Source organism: Hyperolius riggenbachi, chromosome 9, assembly GCF_040937935.1.
Source record: "Hyperolius riggenbachi isolate aHypRig1 chromosome 9, aHypRig1.pri, whole genome shotgun sequence".
In the NCBI taxonomy this organism is placed as follows: Eukaryota; Metazoa; Chordata; class Amphibia; order Anura; family Hyperoliidae; genus Hyperolius; species Hyperolius riggenbachi.
In genome coordinates this window covers 19,022,880-19,044,799 of record NC_090654.1, presented here as the reverse complement: position 1 = coordinate 19,044,799, position 21,920 = coordinate 19,022,880, and the positions used below count along the sequence as shown (strand labels likewise).

Here is a 21,920-nt window from a genome sequence, read left to right as displayed (position 1 = left end):
ATGAGTTACAGTATAATGTTTTATACAAAACCTATGAAAATCTTTATTCTTAAATCTACAATAAAATAAGTTTGAACGCCTACATGGCAACTCTAAAAGCACATGTGGCTCGGTATAAACTACATAGCTCCCAACTGTCCCTTTTTCGGAGGGACAGTCCCTTTTTGGGAGCCCTGTCCCTCTGTCCCTCTTTCCTCCTCATTTGTCCCTCTTTCAGGACTTTGTCCCTCTTTCTATATAAATATGTATATTTATCTACTAAAAATGTGTTTGACTCTAAACTTTATTCCCATCCTTTAAATTGATATATTACTAATTTTAAAATGTTACTATGAAGGAAAATGAACCAGGATAGAAAGGACCAGTGTGGTTTGAATTATAAAACAGCATACGTTTCTTATGAAATCTTTATGGTATGTGTGACTAGAGGCGTGGTGAGGGCGTGGCCGGGGGTGGGGTGTGGCTTAAGTGTCCCTTTTTGTCATCTCAAAAAGTTGGGAGGTATGAAACTATACAGTCCCTATTGAGGTATTCAAATGCACAGTTCCTAAAGTAAGCAAGTGCAAAACGATTAATCTGCAGACATCCAAAATGGAATTCTCAGTAGGAAATAATCACGATTAGTTGGCTTAAGCAAAAGATTCATATTGTTACCAATGAAGTAAATGGTATATGAGGGCATTAAAAAAGACTCCGACTTTGGATAGAAAACAGGCAATGATCCGGCCAGCCGGTGACCAGCGTCCAACAAGTACACCACCCCTGTAAATCCAAGAGCCAAAAGCAAGAAAGGACTCTTGTTAGCTGTGTGCTGCAACAAGCTGTGTAGGAGGAAATGTGGACTCTACATTTTTTCACAACACCTGATGAAGGGCTCCGCCCGAAACATGTAGTGTCCACATTTGCGCCAATAGAGCTTGTTTTGCTGCACACAGCTTACGAATGCCGTGTCCTTTCTTGCTTTTGGTAAATGGTATATGACTAATGCAGCCCAGTCCGGTTGCACATGATGATTCCTCCAATGTTGTAAAGTAATGTGCTCTGACTGCCACACAGCTGATCCAACAGTCTCAGTAGTATAAAGGGGCCCATACACCTAACGATTTTCCCGCTGATATATAGCAGATTCGATCACTGTGATCAAATCTGCTGTGAAATCGTTGCGCAAACGCTGACAGAATGATCGATTTCCGTCCGAAATCAATCGTTCTCGTCGATCCGTCCGTGCGGAAGATTTTGCTCGAACGCCAGCGGGTCAGGAGTGCGTCGATGCCGGCGTTCGAATGCCCGACGACCGACGCTAGCTGCAATACATTACCTGCTCCGCCGGCGCGAGTCCCCCAGTCTCCGCTGTCGTCTTCTCCGCTGGGCTCCGAGTCCGACTGGCTTCAACGAACTTCCTGTCCCGGCAGGAAGTTTAAACAGTAGAGGGCGCTCTACTGTTTAAACTTCCCCCGGCAGAAAGTGCGGAGAAGACTGCGGAGACCGGGGGACTCGCGCCGGCCAGATCAGGTAATGTATGCTGGGGGGGGGGGGGGGGGGGGGGCAGCGGCAGCTCCAGCTCCACAGATGGTGATCGGATTCATGCTGAAATTGATTCAAAATCTGTGTGCACTGTATGGGCAGCCAATAGATCGCTCTCTTATCAGACTCGATCAGAGAGGGATCTATCTGTTGGTCGATCTGATGGCAAATCGACCAGTGTATGGCTACCTTTAGTTCACTGGGGCAGACCAGTTATACTGCTGCCAACAACCAGATGAAGTGAGGGTAGTAATACGTCACTATTTGTAATCATGTGTATGCAGAGGCAATTCTGCAATCACCAACTGATAACCCAGAATCCTTTCAATGCAACAACTTGAATCCATAAGTAAAGATGCGCATGCTTGCACACAGTTGTACAGTAGAATCTCCTTATAATGAACTCTGATATAGTAAACCTCTGGCTATAATAAACTCAGTCCTCCGGGCCCAGCAAATGCGTCTGCATAAATATACAATGTATGACCAATTCTGATTTGGTAAACTTCTGATATAGTAAACTACTATACCTGGTCCCTTGGAGATTACTATAAAGGGATTCTACTGTATTGGCAACAGTTTGCAGATGCAAGGAAGAGTCTATTTTCTGTTATGCTGGGTACACACTATGAGATTTTCTGGCCAATTTACTGTCAGATCGACTATTGCCAACATGTTCGATCTGCTTTCCGATCGATTCCTGAGCATTTTCCAATCGATTTCCGTTCAGTTCAATAGGAAATTGATCTGAAAATGCTCGGAAATTGATCGGAAAGCAGATCATACATTACCTGATCTGGCCGGCGCGAGTCCCCCGGTCTCCGCTGTCTCTTCTCCGCTCTGGGCTCCAGCTTCACTTTACTTCCTGCCGAGGAAAGTTTAAACAGTAGAGGGCGCTCTACTGTTTAAACTTCCTGTCGGGACAGGAAGTAAGTGAAACCAGCCGGAGCCCAACGGAGAAGGGACAGCGGAGACCGGGGACTCGCGCCGGCAGAACAGGTAATGTATTGTTGCTAGTGCCGGTCGTCGGACATTCGAACGCCGTTATCGACGCACTCCCGACCCGCCGGTGATCGAGCAAAATCTTCCGCATGGACGGATCGATGGGAACGATCGATTTTGGATGGATATTGATCGTTCGGTCAACGTTTGTGCAACGATTTCACAGCAGATTCGATCACAGTGATCGAATCTGCTGTATATCGGCGCGAAAATCGTTGTGTATGGGCCACTTAAATGTACACCATACAATTTTCTGTTAAATTTACCTGCCAGTTAGAAAATTGTATGGTGTTGCATCAATTCATCAAAGGCTGCTAGTTACACGCCATGAAAATCTAACAAAATTGTATGGTGTGTACCTTGCTTTATGGTATCTGTAGGATGACGCACAGCACTGGCATCCAGAGGGAAATACATTTCTCACTATCATTTGTCACTGTCACAGCGAGTGACAAGCTGTAATGCGATGATCTGTGCCTGCTCCCTGCGTACCTGCCAGTTACACACTGAACTGTTCCAGAACTGTATTGTGTTGCTCAGAGCTGTGTATGTTAGCAGGAGTGGCTGCGTCCTTGCTATGGGGGGGGGGGACTGGCGTGTGTGCGTGCAACTCAGCTTGATTATGTAAATTCCGATCACCCCCAGGACGTCAGAATCTACATACAGTACCTACAGCTACAACGTTCCAATGCTTCGTAGTCAAACGCAATTATCATTGGCAAATGCGATTCTTTATCATACGTTTGGCTAACTTTCAAATCTGATGACTGGCTTTAAAGGGGTTCTTCCGCGAAATAGGAAAAAAATAAAAAGTGGTTTATTTATAAACTATTAAAAATCCTCTTCAAATAGTGCGAAAAGTGTTTTTTAAAAATGAATAGTTTCATCAAAGTAACACCTAATGTAATCAGTGACGGATGACGCCAGGGAGGCTAATCCATTTGTTAGGGGTGTTTTTTTTTGTACTATAATATCACAAACATAACTGCTGCGTACCTAGTTGACAGTTCTGTAGTCCATTGCTGTCAGGAATGGCTCTTACAATTAGAATAACGGCTGTTATCTCCCGGAGCTCTGCGCAGTTATTTATTTTAGTTTCACGGAGGGAGAGAGAGGACCCCGGAGCAATGAATCAGGCAGAGGGAGATCAGCTGATCAGTGAGAACGTAGGGTGTCTATGCAGAATCCTCTAGCGAGTGATCTCTTTGTCGCTGCAAGATTTATTGGTTTGTGTTGAGTTCTCCAGGCAGCTAAAAGTTAATAAGAAAACACAAACCCATAAATCTTGCAGCGACAAAGAGATCACTCGCTTTCAGGAGATAAAGAGGATTCTGCATACACGCCGTAGTCTGGTTGCCGGGCAATGACGTCAACAAATTACGTTCTCACTGATCAGCTGATCTCCCTCTGCCTGATTCATTGCTCCGGGGTCCTCTCTCTCCCTCCCTGAAACTAAAATAAATAACTGCGCAGAGCTCCGGGAGATAACAGCCGTTATTCTAATTGTAAGAGCCATTCCTGACAGCAACGGACTACAGAACTGTCAACTAGGTACGCAGCAGTTATGTTTGTGATATTATAGTACAAAAAAAAAACCCCTAACAAATGGATTAGCCTCCCTGGCCGACATCTGTCACTGATTACATTACGTGTTACTTTGATGAAACTATTCATTTTTTAAAAACACTTTTCGCACTATTTGAAGAGGATTTTTAATAGTTTATAAATAAACCACTTTTTATTTTTTTTCTATTTCGCGGAAGAACCCCTTTAAAGTGAACCGAGCACCATTTTTACAACCCAGGGCATTTCAATAAAACATTAAAAATGCATGCCAACAATGTGGCTCTCTATTAAAAACAAATTCAATTTTACCTCTTCATTTTACATTTAAAAGTTTAACAGAGTGTTTTATCACCTTACTTCCAAGGCCTGCCCGACCGCAAACATTTCAGGCAGATAGGGACTGATGTTGTTATTTTATTGTACACATTCGCAGAGCGCAAACAAAAGCTTTCATCAGCAGAAGGGTGGAGAAATAAGACATTGGCCTCAATTCACTAAGCTTATCTCCTGTCTTTAATAACTTTTCTATAGTTATCACCATGGTGACGAGGCATGTAGTATTCAGGAAACATTTTACCTCAAGCAAACCTAAAGTTAACTCTTCTGTCTTTAAGTTAACTCTTCAATCCTTAAACGGACTCCGAGCAGTGCAGAAACTATGGGAAGATGCATATCATTTTAAAGCTCTCTTTCTCCTCTTTCCAATGATATATAAACTGCCGCCCTACGCCTTTTAGTTTTCGCTATTTTCGCGATTGAAATTGCCACGGCCGCGATTTCAATCGCGAAATTAGAGAAAACTAAAAGGAGTAGGGTGACGATTTAGGGCGACTTTTTCTCAAAGTCAGCAGCTCCATTCAGCAGAAAAAGTCACCCTGTGTAATACAATGTAACTATGGAAATATGGATATCATTTTAAAGCTCTCTTTCTGACGACACCTAAATCGTTGCCCTACACCTTTTTAGTTTAGTTTTTAGAAAACTGAAAGGCGTAGGGCGGCGATTTATATATCATTGGAAAGAGGAGAAAGAGAACTTTAAAATGATATGCATCTTTCCATAGTTTCTGCACTGCTCGGAGTCCCTTTAAAATAACTCCAGAACTCTAAAGTTAGACAGGCTGTTAATTAGCTGCATGTAACAACTACAGAGGAGGTAACTTAAGGAATGAAGAGATAAGATAACTCTCTCACTGTGTTGTGGCAAGTTTTTTCTCTGGCCATTGTGCTTCAGAGTTTAGAGAAGTCACAGATGCTATTTTCACACATTGCCCTGAATAAATAATGAGTAACTAGAAGGGGAGGAGGGAACATGGCAGCTCCTATAGCTATTAGAAACCAGGAGGAACTGCAGGAAAAAAGTGGTTCTTGGTTCCATTTATCTATTTATGTCTGTGCCGTACAGTCTTTTCACCTCAGCTTACACAGGCGTGATGGCTTTATTAGGCAAGATCCTGACAGATTTCATGCTAAAGTCTATATGAAATCTGGGAAGGGGGGGGGGGGGGGGGGGGAGGGTTGGTTTCATACCTGTATAAGGAAAGACCTAAAGTCAGCATGTGTCGGTTATGATGCATACAAAAACTTTTGTGATTGGCCACTAATACTGTGATTTTATTTGTCAGGTTTGAGAGGATGTGTGCTGGAAGAGCGCCGGAAGCTCAGGTAAGAAACCGCTAACATTTCAGGAGGCATAATTTTACTTCTCTCCCCATAACACTAGTGCCCCCCCCCCCCCCCCCCCCCAACTTTTTGACATCAGTACCAGACTGTTTGGACACTTCTGTTTCTCCATCCCAGCGGGGGTCATCCTCTGCATAAATGGATAGATTTTCCTTTACATGCCTCTAAAGGGCGACGCAGCCACCTGACAGATGCTAAGCATGGTAATTATCTGGAAAATCGCTGACCCGATTCATTCCGATTACCTCTTCTATATATTATTAGTACATGAGTGATGCGGGAGAATTGACCTGTGTATTGCAGGCCGCCCGTAATCATACTGCTGTCATCACCCGGCGCACAAGTCACTGATGAGGGCTGGAGACCGCGGTAAACGCCTCGCCTGATAGGGCTCAGAAAACGAGCGGGTCTGATTTCCTGCCTGATTGCTACATAGCTCTGCTGCTTCACATTAAAGAGGCCCTGTAGTGACACACAGGAGAATGCAGTAAAGAGGCCCTGTTGTGACACACAGGAGAATGCAATAAATATGCCCTGTAGTGACCTATAGCAGAATGCAGTAAAGAGGCCCTGTAGTGATACACAGGAGAATGCAGTAAAGAGGCCTTGTAGTGACACACAGGAGAATGCAGTAAAGAGGCCTTGTAGTGACATATAGCGGGATGCAGTAAAGAGGCCCTGTAGTGACATACAGCAGAATGCAGTAAAGAGGCCTTGTAGTGACACACAGGAGAATGCAGTAAAGAGGCCCTGTAGTGACACACAGGAGAATGCAGTAAAGAGGCCCTGTAGTGACACACAGGAGAATGCAGTAAAGAGGCCCTGTAGTGACACACAGGAGAATGCAGTAAAGAGGCCCTGTAGTGACACACAGGAGAATGCAGTAAAGAGGCCTTGTAGTGACACACAGGAGAATGCAGTAAAGAGGCCTTGTAGTGACACAGGAGAATGCAGTAAAGAGGCCTTGTAATGACACACAGGAGAATGCAATAAAGAGGCCTTGTAGTGACATACAGGAGAATGCAGTAAAGAGGCCCTGTAGTGACATACAGGAGAATGCAGTAAAGAGGCCCTGTAGTGACATATAGCAGAATGCAGTACAGAGGCCCTGTAGTGACATATAGCAGAATGCAGTAAAGAGGCCCTGTAGTGACATATAGTAGAATCCAGTAAAGAGGCCCTGTAGTGACATATAGTACAATGCAGTAAAGAGGCCCTGTAGTGACATATAGCAGAATGCAGTAAAGAGGCCCTGTAGTGACATATAGTAGAATGCAGAAAAGAGGCCCTGTAGTGACATATAGTACAATGCAGTAAAGAGGCCCTGTAGTGACATATAGCAGAATGCAGTAAAGAGGCCCTGTAGTGACATATAGCAGAATGCAGAAAAGAGGCCCTGTAGTGACATTTAGCAGAATGCAGTAAAGAGGCCCTGTAGTGACGCACAGGAGAATGCAGTAAAGAGGCCCTGTAGTGACACAGGAGAATGCAGTAAAGAGGCCCTGTAGTGACACACAGGAGGATTAATGCAGTAGATTATTCAGGAAACTAAATATCCTGAAATCAGCATCAGAATTCAGGGTATAATCATGTGATTTTACAGAGATCCAGCAATTCAAAGGACAGCTGAAGTGAGAGGTATATGGCAGCTGCCATATTTATTTCCTTTTAAATAATACCAGTTACCCGGCAGTCCTGCTGATCCTCTGCCTCTTAATACTTTTAACCATAGCCCCTGAACAAGCATGCAGCAGATCAGGTGTTTCTGACATTATTGTCAGATCTGTCAAGATTAGCTGCATGCTTGTTTCTGGTGTGCTTTAGACACTACTGCAGCCAAATAGATCAGCAAAGCTGCCAGGCAACTGGCATTATTTAAAAGGAAATATGGCAGCCTCTATATACCTTTCATTACAGTTGTCCTTTTCAGGTCTGAGTTAGTCCATGAGGAGGGTGTCATAGCTGTGGTTGCAAGATCAAGAAGGGGGACGTGGGGAGACCCTGGCAAGACTTACAATCTAAAGGGTTGGAGAGGGACACAAAAGGTAGGGCTGTGGAAAAGGTGCTCAGCTGAGATAGTGGTTGCTGGAGGGTAGGCCAGAACCTTTAGGAGAACCTAAACTGAGAAGGAGATGGATTTTTCCTTTTAAAATAATACCAGTTCCCTGACTATCCTGCTGATCCCGTGTCTCTAATAGTTTTAGCCACAGCCCCTGAACAAGCATGCAGCAGATCAGGTGCTCTGACTGAAGTCAGACTGGATTAGCTGCATACTTGTTTCAGGTGTGTGATTCAGCCACTACTGCAGCCAAAGAGATCAGCAGGACTGCCAGGCAACTCTTGAAATGGAAACATCCATATCCCTCTCCGTTAAGGTTCCCTTTAAAGAAATGTGTTTTGAGGGCTTGATTGAAGGTGTTGAAGGAAGGGACGAGTCTGAAGGGGGGGGTGGGAGGGCGTTCCATAGGGTGGGGGCAGCTTTTGAGAAGTCCTGTAAGCGTGCATGGGAGTGAGAAATGCTTGTGGAGGTCAGCCGGAGATCATTGGAGGACCGGAGGGGGTTGTGAGGCGGAGATCATTGGAGGACCAGAGGGGGATGTCAGATGGAGATCATTGGAGGACCGGAGCGGCTTGTCAGGCGCAGATCATTGGAGGACCGGAGGGGGTTGTGAGGCGGAGATCATTGGAGGACCGGAGGGGGTTGTCAGGCGGAGATCATTGGGCGAGCTGAGAGTTGTTGGTTGGGCAGGTCTTGTGCACAGATTTGTAGGCTGATCTACACAGCTGAGAAATGGTCCAGTGAAAGGCAGCAGCTGCACCTCTGTAAGCAAGTATCGGAATACTGAAGGACGTCTCTATTTCAGAGCATTTATGTTTTTCTTTTGTTTTTCCAGATCCAGAGTGTCAGAGATGCATCCCCATCACTCATCGACCTCCAGGCGCCCTCGTCTGCCGTGCAGCCCCCCGCCGCCGTGCTGTCCGCACAACTTGCCGGGCTCAGTAAGTCACCCCCAACCTGTTTATGCAGTTAGGATATTTCCGCTTTATGCTGGACTAGTAGACCCAAGCCCGTTTAAAAACGGGCTCTAGGGTCTGATTCTCACCGCCGCATGTTACTGCGCGTGTGCGCGCACCTGCCGCACACCCAGCTGCCCATCGCCCTGGCCTCCTGTCTCTGTGAGGCTGGGTCCGTGCTGCGCACATGCGCAGTAGCAAAAAGCACGGACCAGCTACACAGGGACAGCGTGACGCAGGGACACAGGTTTTATTATAGAGGATTGGCAGTGTGTACGTTCAAAGCAGATCCGATCTACGATATTGCTCGATCCGCTGTGTCTGTTGATACAGTTTTTTTATATCCAATAGCATGCATTTATGTTTTTGACATCAGGCCGCAGGGGAGACCTGATTTTGGGAAGGCCTGGGTGTGTTTTTCAGATTTTTCTCATGTCCGTCTTCTGTTGAATGTGCTCTTGAGAATGGGTGTTGATCAGTTTCTATTTACGAAGGGCTGGCCGGCAATCAGTTTACTGTCAGTGAAATACCATATTAGGAATGGTCAGTGAGATGCAAATAATTTCAAGTTGACGCAGCGTTATGCAAATTTTGCATGCAAATTTATTCAGTTTAAAGATGAACCACTCAAATCCTGCTGAGTTACAGTAAAATTCGATTGGTCCATTTTCACGCTGCATAAATTGGCAAACAAAATTTGCAAAACCCTGCATCAACTCAAAATGACTTGCATCTAATTGACCATCGCTATACTGTATACGTATAACATGTTCGATCTTTTTCTGTTCTTTTCTATGGAATATCGATTGGAAAGTGGATCGGAAATCAGATCAGACATGCTGAAAATAATCGATCTGACAGTAACTCTGCCTGAAAGTCTCATCGTGTGTACTATGCAATAAATAATTGCGGCTTTTTATCTATGCTGTATAAATTATCACTTGTCTAGTAACCCCTTATCTGTTTTATTTGTTACTTGATCTGGGGTTGTGTCATTTAGAGGCGTTACTTGTCTTATTAGAATAATTTTACCGCATGCCTGTTTGCCATTTATGACCAGTTGGCAGCTTTCGGTAACTGGCAAACTTTTTCCTTGCTCTAGCGAGTGCTCTAAACTTTGTAAATTGACAATAACTAAGGTATTTACCACACAAATGTAATTTTTTAATGCGGTAACAGCCATAGCGAATTTTCGATTGACCGACTGGTTGGTAAAATCAGCTGCTTTCTGCATTACTGAATTTTTATTCCAACTGCCAAAATTGTGTGCAAGTGAGTGGAGAAACTGCTTTTGTAAAGAATCAGGCTGCTTACACAGTGGAACATTACAGGCGCACGTTAGTGCAGCCTGTAACGCTCCCCAATGCACAGCAATGTAACTGCAATGGGCTGATCACAGTGCCCACGTTGCGTTACATTGTAACGAAGCACGTCAATCTAAAGTGCAGCATGCTACGGCGTTAGAGCGGCTTTGCCGCGTTAGACTGCTTGCACAGGCGCAGTGATTAGCTACATGGCTAATTAATAATCACTGCACTGTGCTGACGTCACTGGCGGGACCACGTGATGCGGAGTGTTCCGCTCACGTGGTCTCCACCAGCGCATGCGTACTACAGTACGCATCACGGACGCATCAAAGAGCCGCTTAACGCGGCTCTTTGCTAACGTCCTCTGCCACCACCACCATGCGTTGCATTAGTCGCACGTTATGCGACCTTAACGTAGCACCTAACGCAACGTCTTAGTGTGAAAGAAGCCTTCAGGTAAATCTGTGAATATTCCGTGTGGAGATGGACTACTCCAAAATCTGTCAGATCAGTCAGCTTTTTACTACTTAAGTGGCCGCAGGAAAAAAGTCCAGCGCAGTGCATTCTACTCTAAAAAAAATTATGATGAATTGGTTGTGTAGTATGGATAATTACTAGAACATTAAAGAAAATCAAAGAAAATATTCTCATATTTTTAGTTTCAGTTATATAGTGTTTTTATAACATTGCATCATTCTCTAATATTTGCAGTTTACACACTACTCAGCATTCTAAAGGATTTTACAGAGCAGGCTTGTGAACTAAAAAAAAAAAAAAACACTTAAAAAAAAAACATAAATAGTTGCCTTAGGGACTCAGCTTTTTTTATCCTATATTTTATGAAGGAAAATTACTTTTAGTTTACTACATAAGGGCTTGTACAAATGTACCGGAAAAAAAAAAACCCACAGAAAAATAACACCTATATTTCAAAATAATATATTGTCGCCATACATTCTGATAAGGGCATAATTTAAACGCTTTAATAGTCGAGACAACTGGGCAAATAAAATGTGTTGGTTTTATCCACAGGAGAACGTTTAATTTTAAAACTATAATGGCTGAAAACTGAGAAATAATGAATTTTTCCCATTATTTTCTTATTTTTCCCATTAAAACGCATTTAGAATAAAATAATTCTTAGCAAAATGTCCTACCCACAGACAGCCTTAGGGCTGGTTCAGACGGACGTTTGCGGAGCGTTTACCGCCAGCGTTCGGGGCTTGGCGTTAAACGCTCCCATTCAAGTGATTGGGGAGCGTGTGTACCAAGCTTTCACGCGCGTTTTCACGAACGCGGCGTTCAGGTCCTGATTTTCCCTGGCGTTCAAGGAGCTGGAAGCTACATGTAGCTTCCTGGGGCGGTTAACCGCGACGGCTAATGTCGCCCTAGGAAAAGAAGAAACACGACCGCATCTGAACGCAATGCGAACGCTGCTGAAAGCCCGAACGCATCGCCACCGCAACGCCAACGAGCGCGACGCCTCTGAACGTCCGTCTGTACCATCCCTAATTGGTGTCGAAAAAAATCTAGGTGTAGATAATTTTCTTGTGATAAGTAGTAATAAAGTTATTAGGGAATAAAAGGGAGGAGCACTGACAGGTGAAAATTACTCTGGTCCGTTAGGGTAAAATCCCTTCAGGCTGAACAGGTTAAACCATACAGATTTTCCTGATAGCGGTCCTTTAATTTGGAGTGGACAGGGTGACTCCCTCTCTGGCGGTTATGAAGTGCCGTCCTCTCCTTCCAGCTGGGCACAGTTCTCATTAAATAAATTAGATTAGCGCCTGCATGAGTAATCTTGCGGTTCAAAAGGCTAGCGAGTTGTTGAGCATTAATTACACAGACGCCAAGAGGGAGTTCGGGGGCTCCGCGTACAGCAGTGGAGTTTGCAGCTATACTTAGATTCTGTTACCTAGGAGAGAGCTGCAGAATGCAGGGGAGATGCAAACCTGCCCATTGTTGTCATGCCAGAGATTTAAAGTGGACCTGAACTCTTGCACAGGACAGAAGTAAAACATAGAGAAATGCACCCTGTATGTATTTAGAAGCAGTAAAGTGTTGTACCGTGTTAGCCATGAGTAAAAGCAAGAAGTTTTGAATCAGGATGATACCATTTATTGGCTAACTTAGAGATGGATAAACAGTGAGCTTTCGACTTATAAAAAGCCTTCGTCGGACTGGTTCCTGACCAGAACTGAAAAACACAGCTTATATACACTGACATACAGAGGAGAAACATTCTTTAGCAAACATAAATGTAATTAGATGCCTTAACTGTTACTGAGGAGGCTTTCCCAGGCATCCTATCTAAATTGATAAGATCAATAGAATCCTCAACATGACATAAAGCAGACTCTGGTGATGAAGAGACATCGTAAATTCCGAATTCAAATGGTAACTGGCCTGGTTACATGCACCATTAATTCTAAGCTTAAGAGAATTGTGGCATTTAAAGCCAGCACCTGAAAGCAAATAAAATGAATAGTGACAGTGAATTCCATCTTACACAGCATATGGCACAAAAATGAATGAAAAGATAGAAAAATTAAAATTAAAAGAACTGTGGCATTTAAAACCCATCGTACCAGCACAAGAAGTTGGAGTCCTTGTTTAAACCATCTTGTACAGTTTTGAACCAATGTATAAACTTAGTTTCTTGTGTTAGTCTCATGTTTCCCGATTTGAAGCCACCCATTAATACAGTGACGCGAAAATCGCTTAAACTGTGTCCAGGTAAACAAAAGTGTGTTGGTATTGGGAGATCAGTATAATTTGTAATATCCTTTTTCCTGCTGTTAATAGTGGATCTGTGGTGTGTCATGCGATCCCGCAGTGGTTGACTTGTTTCTCCCACATAAATTCCTTTGGGGCATTTTGCACACATGATCAGGTATACCACATTAGATGAGTCGCAGGAAAAGGTGCCTTGTACTTTGTATTCCTGTTGTGTACCCGGTATTAGTATCCTGTCAGTGGAATGGATGTATTCACAGGTCCCACATGTTTTCCCTCGGCAGGGGAATGTTCCATTCTGTTCTTGCCTATTTAAGGCACTCCTCACTATCATCTGCTTAAGATTGGGTGGCTGTCGGAACGCAAGGAGGGGAGGTTCAGGGAATATCTTTTTCAGTCTCTGATCCTTGTGTAGAACAGGATGAAGTTCTTTTGCAATCTTTCTTAAGATTTCCAAGCGTGGGTTGTAGGTTACTACCAGTGGGACACGGCTCTCTTCCTGGCTCTGCTTGTACTCCAGGAGCTGAGTCCTAGGGATGTTGTTAGCTTTCCTGATTTGGGTCTCAGCCATTAGAGGATTGTATCCCTGTTTTATGAAATTCTTCTTCAGGTAACCCAGGTGTTTGTCTTTGTCATCCTTGTCAGAACAGATCCGATTGCATCTTATTGCCTGGCTGTAAATTATGGAATTCTTTATATGTTTGTGGTGGAAACTGTCATACCTGAGGTATGTGGGACGATCCGTCGGTTTGCGGTACATGGACGTTTGTAAGCTGTTCTCTCTGATGTATATGGTGGTGTCAAGAAAGTTAATCTCCTTGTGAGAGTAGCTCAATTTCAGTTTGATTGTGGGATGGAAAGCATTGAAGTTCCTGTGAAATTGGACAAGATCCTCCTCACTTGCAGACCAGATGATCAAGATGTCGTCGATAAAACGGAAGTAGGCCATGGGTTTTATATGACAAGTATTCAGGTATTCTTCTTCAATCTTTGCCATGAAGAGATTTGCGTACTGCAGTGCAAACCGTGAGCCCATTGCCACTCCCATTTGCTGTAAATAGAGGTCCTCCCCAAAAGTGAAATAATTGTGTGTGAGAATGAATCTCATTAGTCCAGCAATTGAGTTTATAGGTGTGCCCAAACCTTGAAGATATTTGCGACAGGCCGCAATTCCATCGTTGTGGGGAATGTTGGTGTACAGAGACTCTACATCCATAGTGGCAAGAATGGTGCCTTCAGGCACTGGGCCAATGGCTGCCAGTTGGTTCAGGAGGTGTGTAGTATCCTTACAGAGTTTAGCCTGTCGAATCTCCCCCTCATCTGTGACTAAGCAAGTTGTAATTTGATCTCTGTTGTGTCACCTGGCTGCCTCAGCAGAGCAGCTGATTTGTAAATGCATGAAAGTAGGAAGTAGCAGGATTTATTGCAGGATTTGTCAGCTGTAACAAAGAAATGTTTGCTTGGAAATGTTATTATGCTGTTGCTTATCTTTTACAGCAGAGCGGAAGTTCTGAATTCAGGTCTGTTTTAATGAGACTCATTCCAACGTCGTGACCCAGAGGTCATGAATGTGAAAGTGGGGCAGTGCGGCCCACAGCAGCGGCGGGGAGCGGCATTTTGGCGGCTACCTGATCCGCCCAGCCCCCCAGATCAGGTAGCCTAGTTTTTTTTTTTTTTTTTTAATTTTAAGAGCCCATTTCAGGCTCTCTTTAAAGAGAACCTGTAACCAAAAAAAGTTCCCCTGGGGGGTACTCACCTCGGTAGGGGGAAGTCTCAGTGTCCAAATGAGGCTTCCCCCTCCCCTGTAGCTGCAGGCAGTCCAGCTCTGGCTCCCCGAAATCTCTGGCAATCCTCCCCCGACAAGCCTGACTAAGCGCTGATTTATTTACCTTCCCTGGCTCCAGCGGGGGGCGCTGTTGCGGCTCTCAGCACTGAGATAGGCAGAAATGGCCGATCTCTGTCGGGTCCGCTCTACTGCGCAGGTTTAGGAGTTGGTTGGTGGAGTGGGCGGCCAGGTGTGTATGTGCTGACCAGGTCAGAGATGTACGTTGGGCAAAACTTGTGTATAGATGTGTAGACCAGACATAGGATCCTGATGCTTTTTCTAAAGTGTTATATATAGGACTAGTTGACCTAAGCCTGTTTTAAAATGGGCTCTAGGTGTTTGTCACACCGCTGGTGCATGTCAATGCGCATGCGCACACGCCCAGCTCCCTGGCCCCGTCCTCCTGTCCCAACGGCTGTCCGTACTGCACATGCGCAGTAGTGCAAACGCACGGACACAGGGACAAAGGAGGACGCAGCAACACTTAGGGATTATTATATAGGATAGGAAGGGTTTCTCATTGTGAAACCAGGAAAATTACTGTAAAAGTGGGGATCCTGAATAATTTACTGCATTCTGCTATATGTCACTACAGGGCCCCTTTACTGCATTCTACTATATGTCACTACAGGGCCTCTTTACTGCATTCTGCTATATGTCACTACAGGGCCTCTTTACTGCATTCTACTATATGTCACTACAGGGCCTCTTTACTGCATTCTGCTATATGTTACTACAGGGCCTCTTTACTGCATTCTCCTGTGTGTCACTACAGGGCCTCTTTACTGCATTCTACTATATGTCACTACAGGGCCCCTTTACTGCATTCTGCTATATGTCACTACAGGGCCTCTTTACTGCATTCTGCTATATGTCACTACAGGGCCTCTTTACTACATTCTGCTATATGTCACTACAGGGCCTCTTTACTGCATTCTGCTATATGTCACTACAGGGCCTCTTTACTGCATTCTGCTATATGTCACTACAGGGCCTCTTAACTGCATTCTGCTATATGTCACTACAGGGCCTCTTTACTGCATTCTGCTATATGTCACTACAGGGCCTCTTAACTGCATTCTGCTATATGTCACTACAGGGCCTCTTTACTGCATTCTGCTATATGTCACTACAGGGCCTCTATATTGCATTCTGCTATATGTCACTACAGGGCCTCTTTACTGCATTCTACTATGTGTCACTACAGGGCCTCTTTACTGCATTCTGCTATATGTCACTACAGGGCCTCTTTACTGCATTCTGCTATATGTCACTACAGGGCCTCTTTACTGCATTCTGCTATATGTCACTACAGGGCCTCTTTACTGCATTCTGCTATATGTCACTACAGGGCCTCTTAACTGCATTCTGCTATATGTCACTACAGGGCCTCTTAACTGCATTCTGCTATATGTCACTACAGAGCCTCTATATTGCATTCTGCTATGTCACTACAGGGCCTCTATATTGCATTCTGCTATATGTCACTACAGGGCCTCTTTACTGCATTCTACTATATGTCACTACATGGCCTCTTTACTGCATTCTGCTATATGTCACTACAGGGCCTCTGTACTGCATTCTGCTATATGTCACTACAGGGCCTCTATATTGCATTCTGCTATATGTCACTACAGGGCCTCTTTACTGCTTTCTGCTATATGTCACTACAGGGCCTCTATATTGCATTCTGCTATATGTCACTACATGGCCTCTTTACTGCATTCTGCTATATGTCACTACAGGGCCTCTGTACTGCATTCTGCTATGTCACTACAGGGCCTCTATATTGCATTCTGCTATATGTCACTACAGGGCCTCTTTACTGCTTTCTGCTATATGTCACTACAGGGCCTCTATATTGCATTCTGCTATATGTCACTACAGGGCCTCTTTACTGCTTTCTGCTATATGTCACTACAGGGCCTCTTTACTGCATTCTACTATATGTCACTACAGGGCCTCTTTACTGCATTCTACTATATGTCACTACAGGGCCTCTTTACTGCATTCTGCTATATGTCACTACAGGGCCTCTTTACTGCTTTCTGCTATATGTCACTACAGGGCCTCTTTACTGCATTCTACTATATGTCACTACAGGGCCTCTTTACTGCATTCTGCTATATGTCACTACAGGGCCTCTATATTGCATTCTGCTATATGTCACTACAGGGCCTCTTTACTGCTTTCTGCTATATGTCACTACAGGGCCTCTTTACTGCATTCTACTATATGTCACTACAGGGCCTCTTTACTGCATTCTGCTATATGTCACTACAGGGCCTCTTTACTGCATTCTGCTAAATGTCACTACAGGGCCTCTTTACTGCATTCTGCTATATGTCACTACAGGGCCTCTTTACTGCATTCTGCTATATGTCACTACAGGGCCTCTTTACTGCATTCTGCTATATGTCACTACAGGGCCTCTTTACTGCTTTCTGCTATATGTCACTACAGGGCCTCTTTACTGCATTCTGCTTTATGTTACTACAGGGCCTCTTTACCGCTTTCTGCTATATGTCACTACATGGCCTCTTTACCGCATTCTGCTATATGTCACTACAGGGCCTCTTTACTGCATTCTACTATATGTCACTACAAGGTCTCTTTACTGCATTCTACTATATGCCACTACAGGGCCTCTTTACTGCATTCTGCTATATGTCACTACAGGGCCTCTTTACTGCATTCTGCTATATGTCACTACAGGACCTCTTTACTGCATCCTACTATATGTCACGACAGGGCCTCTTTACTGCATTCTGCTATATGTCACTACAGGGCCTCTTTACTGCATTCTGCTATATGTCACTACAGGGCCTCTTTACTGCATCTACTATACAGTATGTCACTACACTACACTGTTTCTTTAAATACACTTGAGTGTAAGTCCACCATCACTTTAAACTCAAAGGTATAGTTATCAGTCTGAGAGGTAAATGTAATTCTGTTACTATGACAACCACTACTGAGTACAAATAGTACAGAGAGCCTTGACATTTCAGCTCTCTGCCTTACATGGCAATACGAGTTCTGTAACTGGATGAAATCAGCTTGTGTTTTGTTTCTGTAAATAAGGTTTTAAATCGGGAGAAAATAACAGTACAGGTAGTCCCCAGTTATCGAACAAGATGGCGGACTGATTAGTCTGTCCATACATGGAAACACTGTGCCCTCTCTGTCCCCTGTACCTCCTGTATGCCCCCAGTGTCACCTCTGTTTCTCCATGCTTTCAGTGCCCCCCCAACTGTGTCACCTCGGTCCCCTTATGCCCTCAGTGTACTGCAGCAAATGTCTTCTTACTGGTTTAAAAAAACATTTTTTTTTCTTTTAGATTTTGTCAGCCATAAAATCAAATTCCATGAACCCACTGCTCTGCGTTTATTATGCAGTCTACATCCTGACCCTGCATCACACGCACTCCAATATAATCCTAAATGTTTCTGCTATAATAAATGTCATCTCAGTCAGCCTGGCTCTATTCTGGTACTTTGCCAGGAAGATTGAAGTTTATCTCCACTCCCACATTCCTGCTCCTCACTGATTGGCTGAGGGCAGTTCAGTGTGACACGAGGCTGAGAAGGGAAATACACCTCACCCCTCTGCAGAAGCTGCTGAAATATGATCTATGCTGTGCTCACATGTGTTTACAAAGCAAGCTAGACAGTGACGTTTCTGCAGAGCTCATGGGGAGGAGGGCTGGAAATACATATACCAGGCAGAGGAGAGAAAATAGAGTAAGGGAGGAAACTACATCAGGATTGGCTTCGGTCAGAGGCGGTAAAGATGGAAAATACCTGGAACACGTTTCTCTTTATGTATTGTATACAATTCACTGAAATCGAAACATGGACAGTACACTACATATATTATGTAAGTGGAACAGGTAGCTATCTACTTATTTATGTTTTATTTTCCTGGGATAGTATGGCTTTCCCTGCCGTTTTACAATTGATTTTCTCAAAAACCACACAAGGTCTTTCTGCAAAAAATGTTTTGCACTTGTTCACATAGAATCAAATTGCAAATTTTCAGGACGTTTGTATGGGTGGGTCGTCCAAGAGTCTGGTGTTCGTCTGTAAGTTGGGGACTACCTGTATTCTGATATCAGTCTTAAAACTACACACGGACCAACCTGCAGCCTGATTATCGTCTGACTTTAGTCTGGACGATAATCAGGCATGTGTACGTCTGCAAACAACTTGATGAGCAACTGATAACGGGCGGTTTGATCAATCCAACTGTCGGATCTATGTTGGTCTGATATCGTGCAGTTGTTGCGTGTGTACAAGTTGTTTGAAAGACTTGTACTTGTTTTGAATTTGTAGTCTGTCATTCCTCTTGCGTGCGCAATATGTAAATGAGTTGGTTGTTTAACCGTCTAGGCATGTGGACAGACAGGTCATGTGGTTTGTTAGATTGTGTGGTTTGTCATGTGGTTGTATGCATGCTGAATGTGTGTATGAGCCTTAATTAAAGCTGGCCATACACTGGCCCGATTTGCCGCCGTTTCGACAGCAGATTAGATCACTGGGATCGAATCTGCTGCCAATCGTTCGCGCTACACGCCGAATTTCGATCCATTCCGTCCGATCCCGTCGATCGCGCCGTGCGGAAAATAACCGTCGATCGCCCGCGGGTAAAGAGCGCATCGCTAGCGGCGTTCGAGTGCCCGACGACCGACGCAATAGAGCCGCATACATTACCTGCTCCGTCGGCGCGACTCCCGGGTCTCCGCTCTTCTCCGTATCGGCTCTGGTCTGGTCTCCTCCGGCATCCTTCCCTTCTTCCTGTCCCGGCAGGAAGTTTAAACAGTAGAGGGCGCTCTACTGTTTAAACTTCCCCCAGACAGGAAGAAGGGAAGCATGCCGGAGACCAGAGCAGACCAGAGCGGAGACGGAGAAGAAGAGCGGTGACCGGGGGCAGTCGCACCAGCGGAGCAGGTAATGTATGCGGGATGGGGGGAAGCGGCGGCAGCACCACCACCACCACAACAGATTGTGAACGGTTTCAGGCTGAAATCGGTTCACAATCTGTTTGCAGTAAAGGCAGCTATACGATCCCTCTCTGATCAGATTCGATCAGATAGGGATCTGTCTGTTGGTCGAATCTGATGGCAAATCGACCAGTGTATGGCTACCTTAAGTGAAAGTTTGCTTAAAGCTACTAACATCAGATAGCAATGGTCTTCTCTTTATGAGGCTTTTTGTGTTCTGCTATTTGAGCTGCAGGGATGTATACATCTTGCCTGGAATATTTCTCTTCTGCAGCTAGTTAAGACCAGAAAGATGGACGATAAGACATTAGGGCCTGTGCAGACTGTCAGCGTTTGTAGAACGCGTATAAATTCAAAGAAATGCAAGGTGAAAAACGCATGCGTTTTTCTTGCGTCCGAATGCGTTTTCTATTGCGTTTTGCACACACACGTGACCCAGGGGGAAAAAAAAGAATTGTGGGAACCGCAGAGGGAAACGTACGCTAAAAACGCAATAGTACGCGTTTTTGATACGCGCCCATAGACTTTCATTGCGTCCGTTTCTATGCGTGAAGCACAGAACTGCATGCAGCAATGCGGATGAGAAACGTATGCGTCTTATACACATACATGTGAACGAGGCCATTAGAAAACATTAGTAGCTGTTTATTTGCAAAAAGTCTGCCTGTACGCGTTCTGGAAAAACGGCTAGGAACGCGCATAATATGAGCGGGGCCTAAGTCAAAGAAAGGAGAGAGAAAAATATTTGTTAATATTAGAGGGAGAAAGAAGAGTTTTAAAGCAAGTCTGAAACCAAAACAAACAAAAAAAAGAGATACTTAAAGGATACCCAAAGCTCAGGTGACATGTGACATGATGAGATAGACATGTGTATGTACAGTACCAAGCACACAAATTACTAGGCTGGGTTCTTTTTTTTTTTTTTTCCCTGCCTGAAAGAGTTAATCAGGTACGCAAGTGACAGGTTTTGTCCGGGTCGGGACCGGGTTTGGACTGGGTCAGACTATAGCATAACCGTTACTGTTAAGTAATTACAACCATAAAACACTTTCCTGTCAGTAAATGTCTTTTGAGAGCAGGAAAGAGATAAAAAGGGTCAACAATTCATAGATTTGAGCTCTGACATACTTCAATGAAGGTGTCATTGAGCAGAGACAATGAAACAGTAAAAACTTAAAAACTACGGTAGATTTAAATATATAATAACACTGTGGCATATCGATAAAAAAAAAAAATTCTCATCAGTTTTTCACCTCGGATGACCTTTAAAGGAAACCAGAGCTGTGGAAAATCGAAGAACTGATACTTACCTGGTGCTTCCTCCAGCCCCATAAGCACATGTGAGCCCCTCGCCATCCTCCCGCGGTCTGCCGTTCAGCTGCGATCAGCCCCGGTAACCGGCTCAGCCGTGTCAGTTGTAGCCTTCTGCGTATGCACAGACCTCCCCTGCGCAGAAGGCCACAACTGATGCCACTGAGCCAGTTACTGTGGCTGAACGGGAGACCGCAGGAGGACGGCGAGGGACTCGCACGTGCTTATGGGGCTGGAGGAAGCCCCGGGAAGTATCAATTCTTTGATTTTCCACAGCTCTGGTACCCTTTAAGGAGGAGGAAGGATCTGGGTCTTATAGAGCCTTCCCATTCCTCTCCTCCCCCCTCGTTCCCCTGCAGGCTCCTCCATGTAAAACTCCCGCCCGGGAGGCTGTGGCATTCTTTGGGGAGCCCGAGGACCGGTAGCTCTGTACTGCACACGCGTGAGCATGCGAGAGAGGGAGCTCACACGTGAGCAGTATGGAGCAGCACGTCTTCTGAAGCTAACCTGCAGCGGAAGAAAGCAGTCTCCAACCCATGGGTCAGAGACTGCTAAGGGGGGAGTCAGCAGAGGAACGATGGGACGAGAAGAGAAACTGGAAAGCTCTATAGGACCCAGAGCCTTCCCTCTCCTTAGGTAAGTATCTGTTCTTTTTGTTCTGTTTTTTTTTTTTTGTTGGCTTCGGACACCCTTAAAGGGAAGGTCCTGGAGTACAAAAATAAAAAATTCACTTAGCCGGGGCGTCCTCCAGTCCCTGACAGCCGTCCTGTGCCCTCGCATCTCTGGTGGTCCCCGCTCCCCTCCGGTGGAGATGCCGATCTCGCCAGTTCAGCTTCTAATACGCTCCAGTGCACGGCTCACTGAGTCACACTGACGTCATCCGGACTGTACTATGCAGGCCCAGAACTAATGCCCCTGTGTAGTACAGTCCGGATGACGTCAGCGCGACT

At 44.8% G+C, this 21,920-nt stretch overlaps 1 protein-coding gene across 2 annotated transcripts in view; it reads left to right on the top strand.

The window, feature by feature from the left end:
* The window catches only part of TOM1 (target of myb1 membrane trafficking protein), a 180,356-nt gene that overhangs the window by 98,394 nt on the left and 60,042 nt on the right, over window positions 1-21,920 (top strand). For both annotated transcript variants that reach the window (XM_068252070.1, XM_068252071.1), the window contains exons 9-10: window positions 5,717-5,756; window positions 8,669-8,774. In XM_068252070.1, the coding sequence (XP_068108171.1) occupies window positions 5,717-5,756; window positions 8,669-8,774 (146 nt within the window). The remainder of the gene's footprint in view (window positions 1-5,716; window positions 5,757-8,668; window positions 8,775-21,920) is intronic.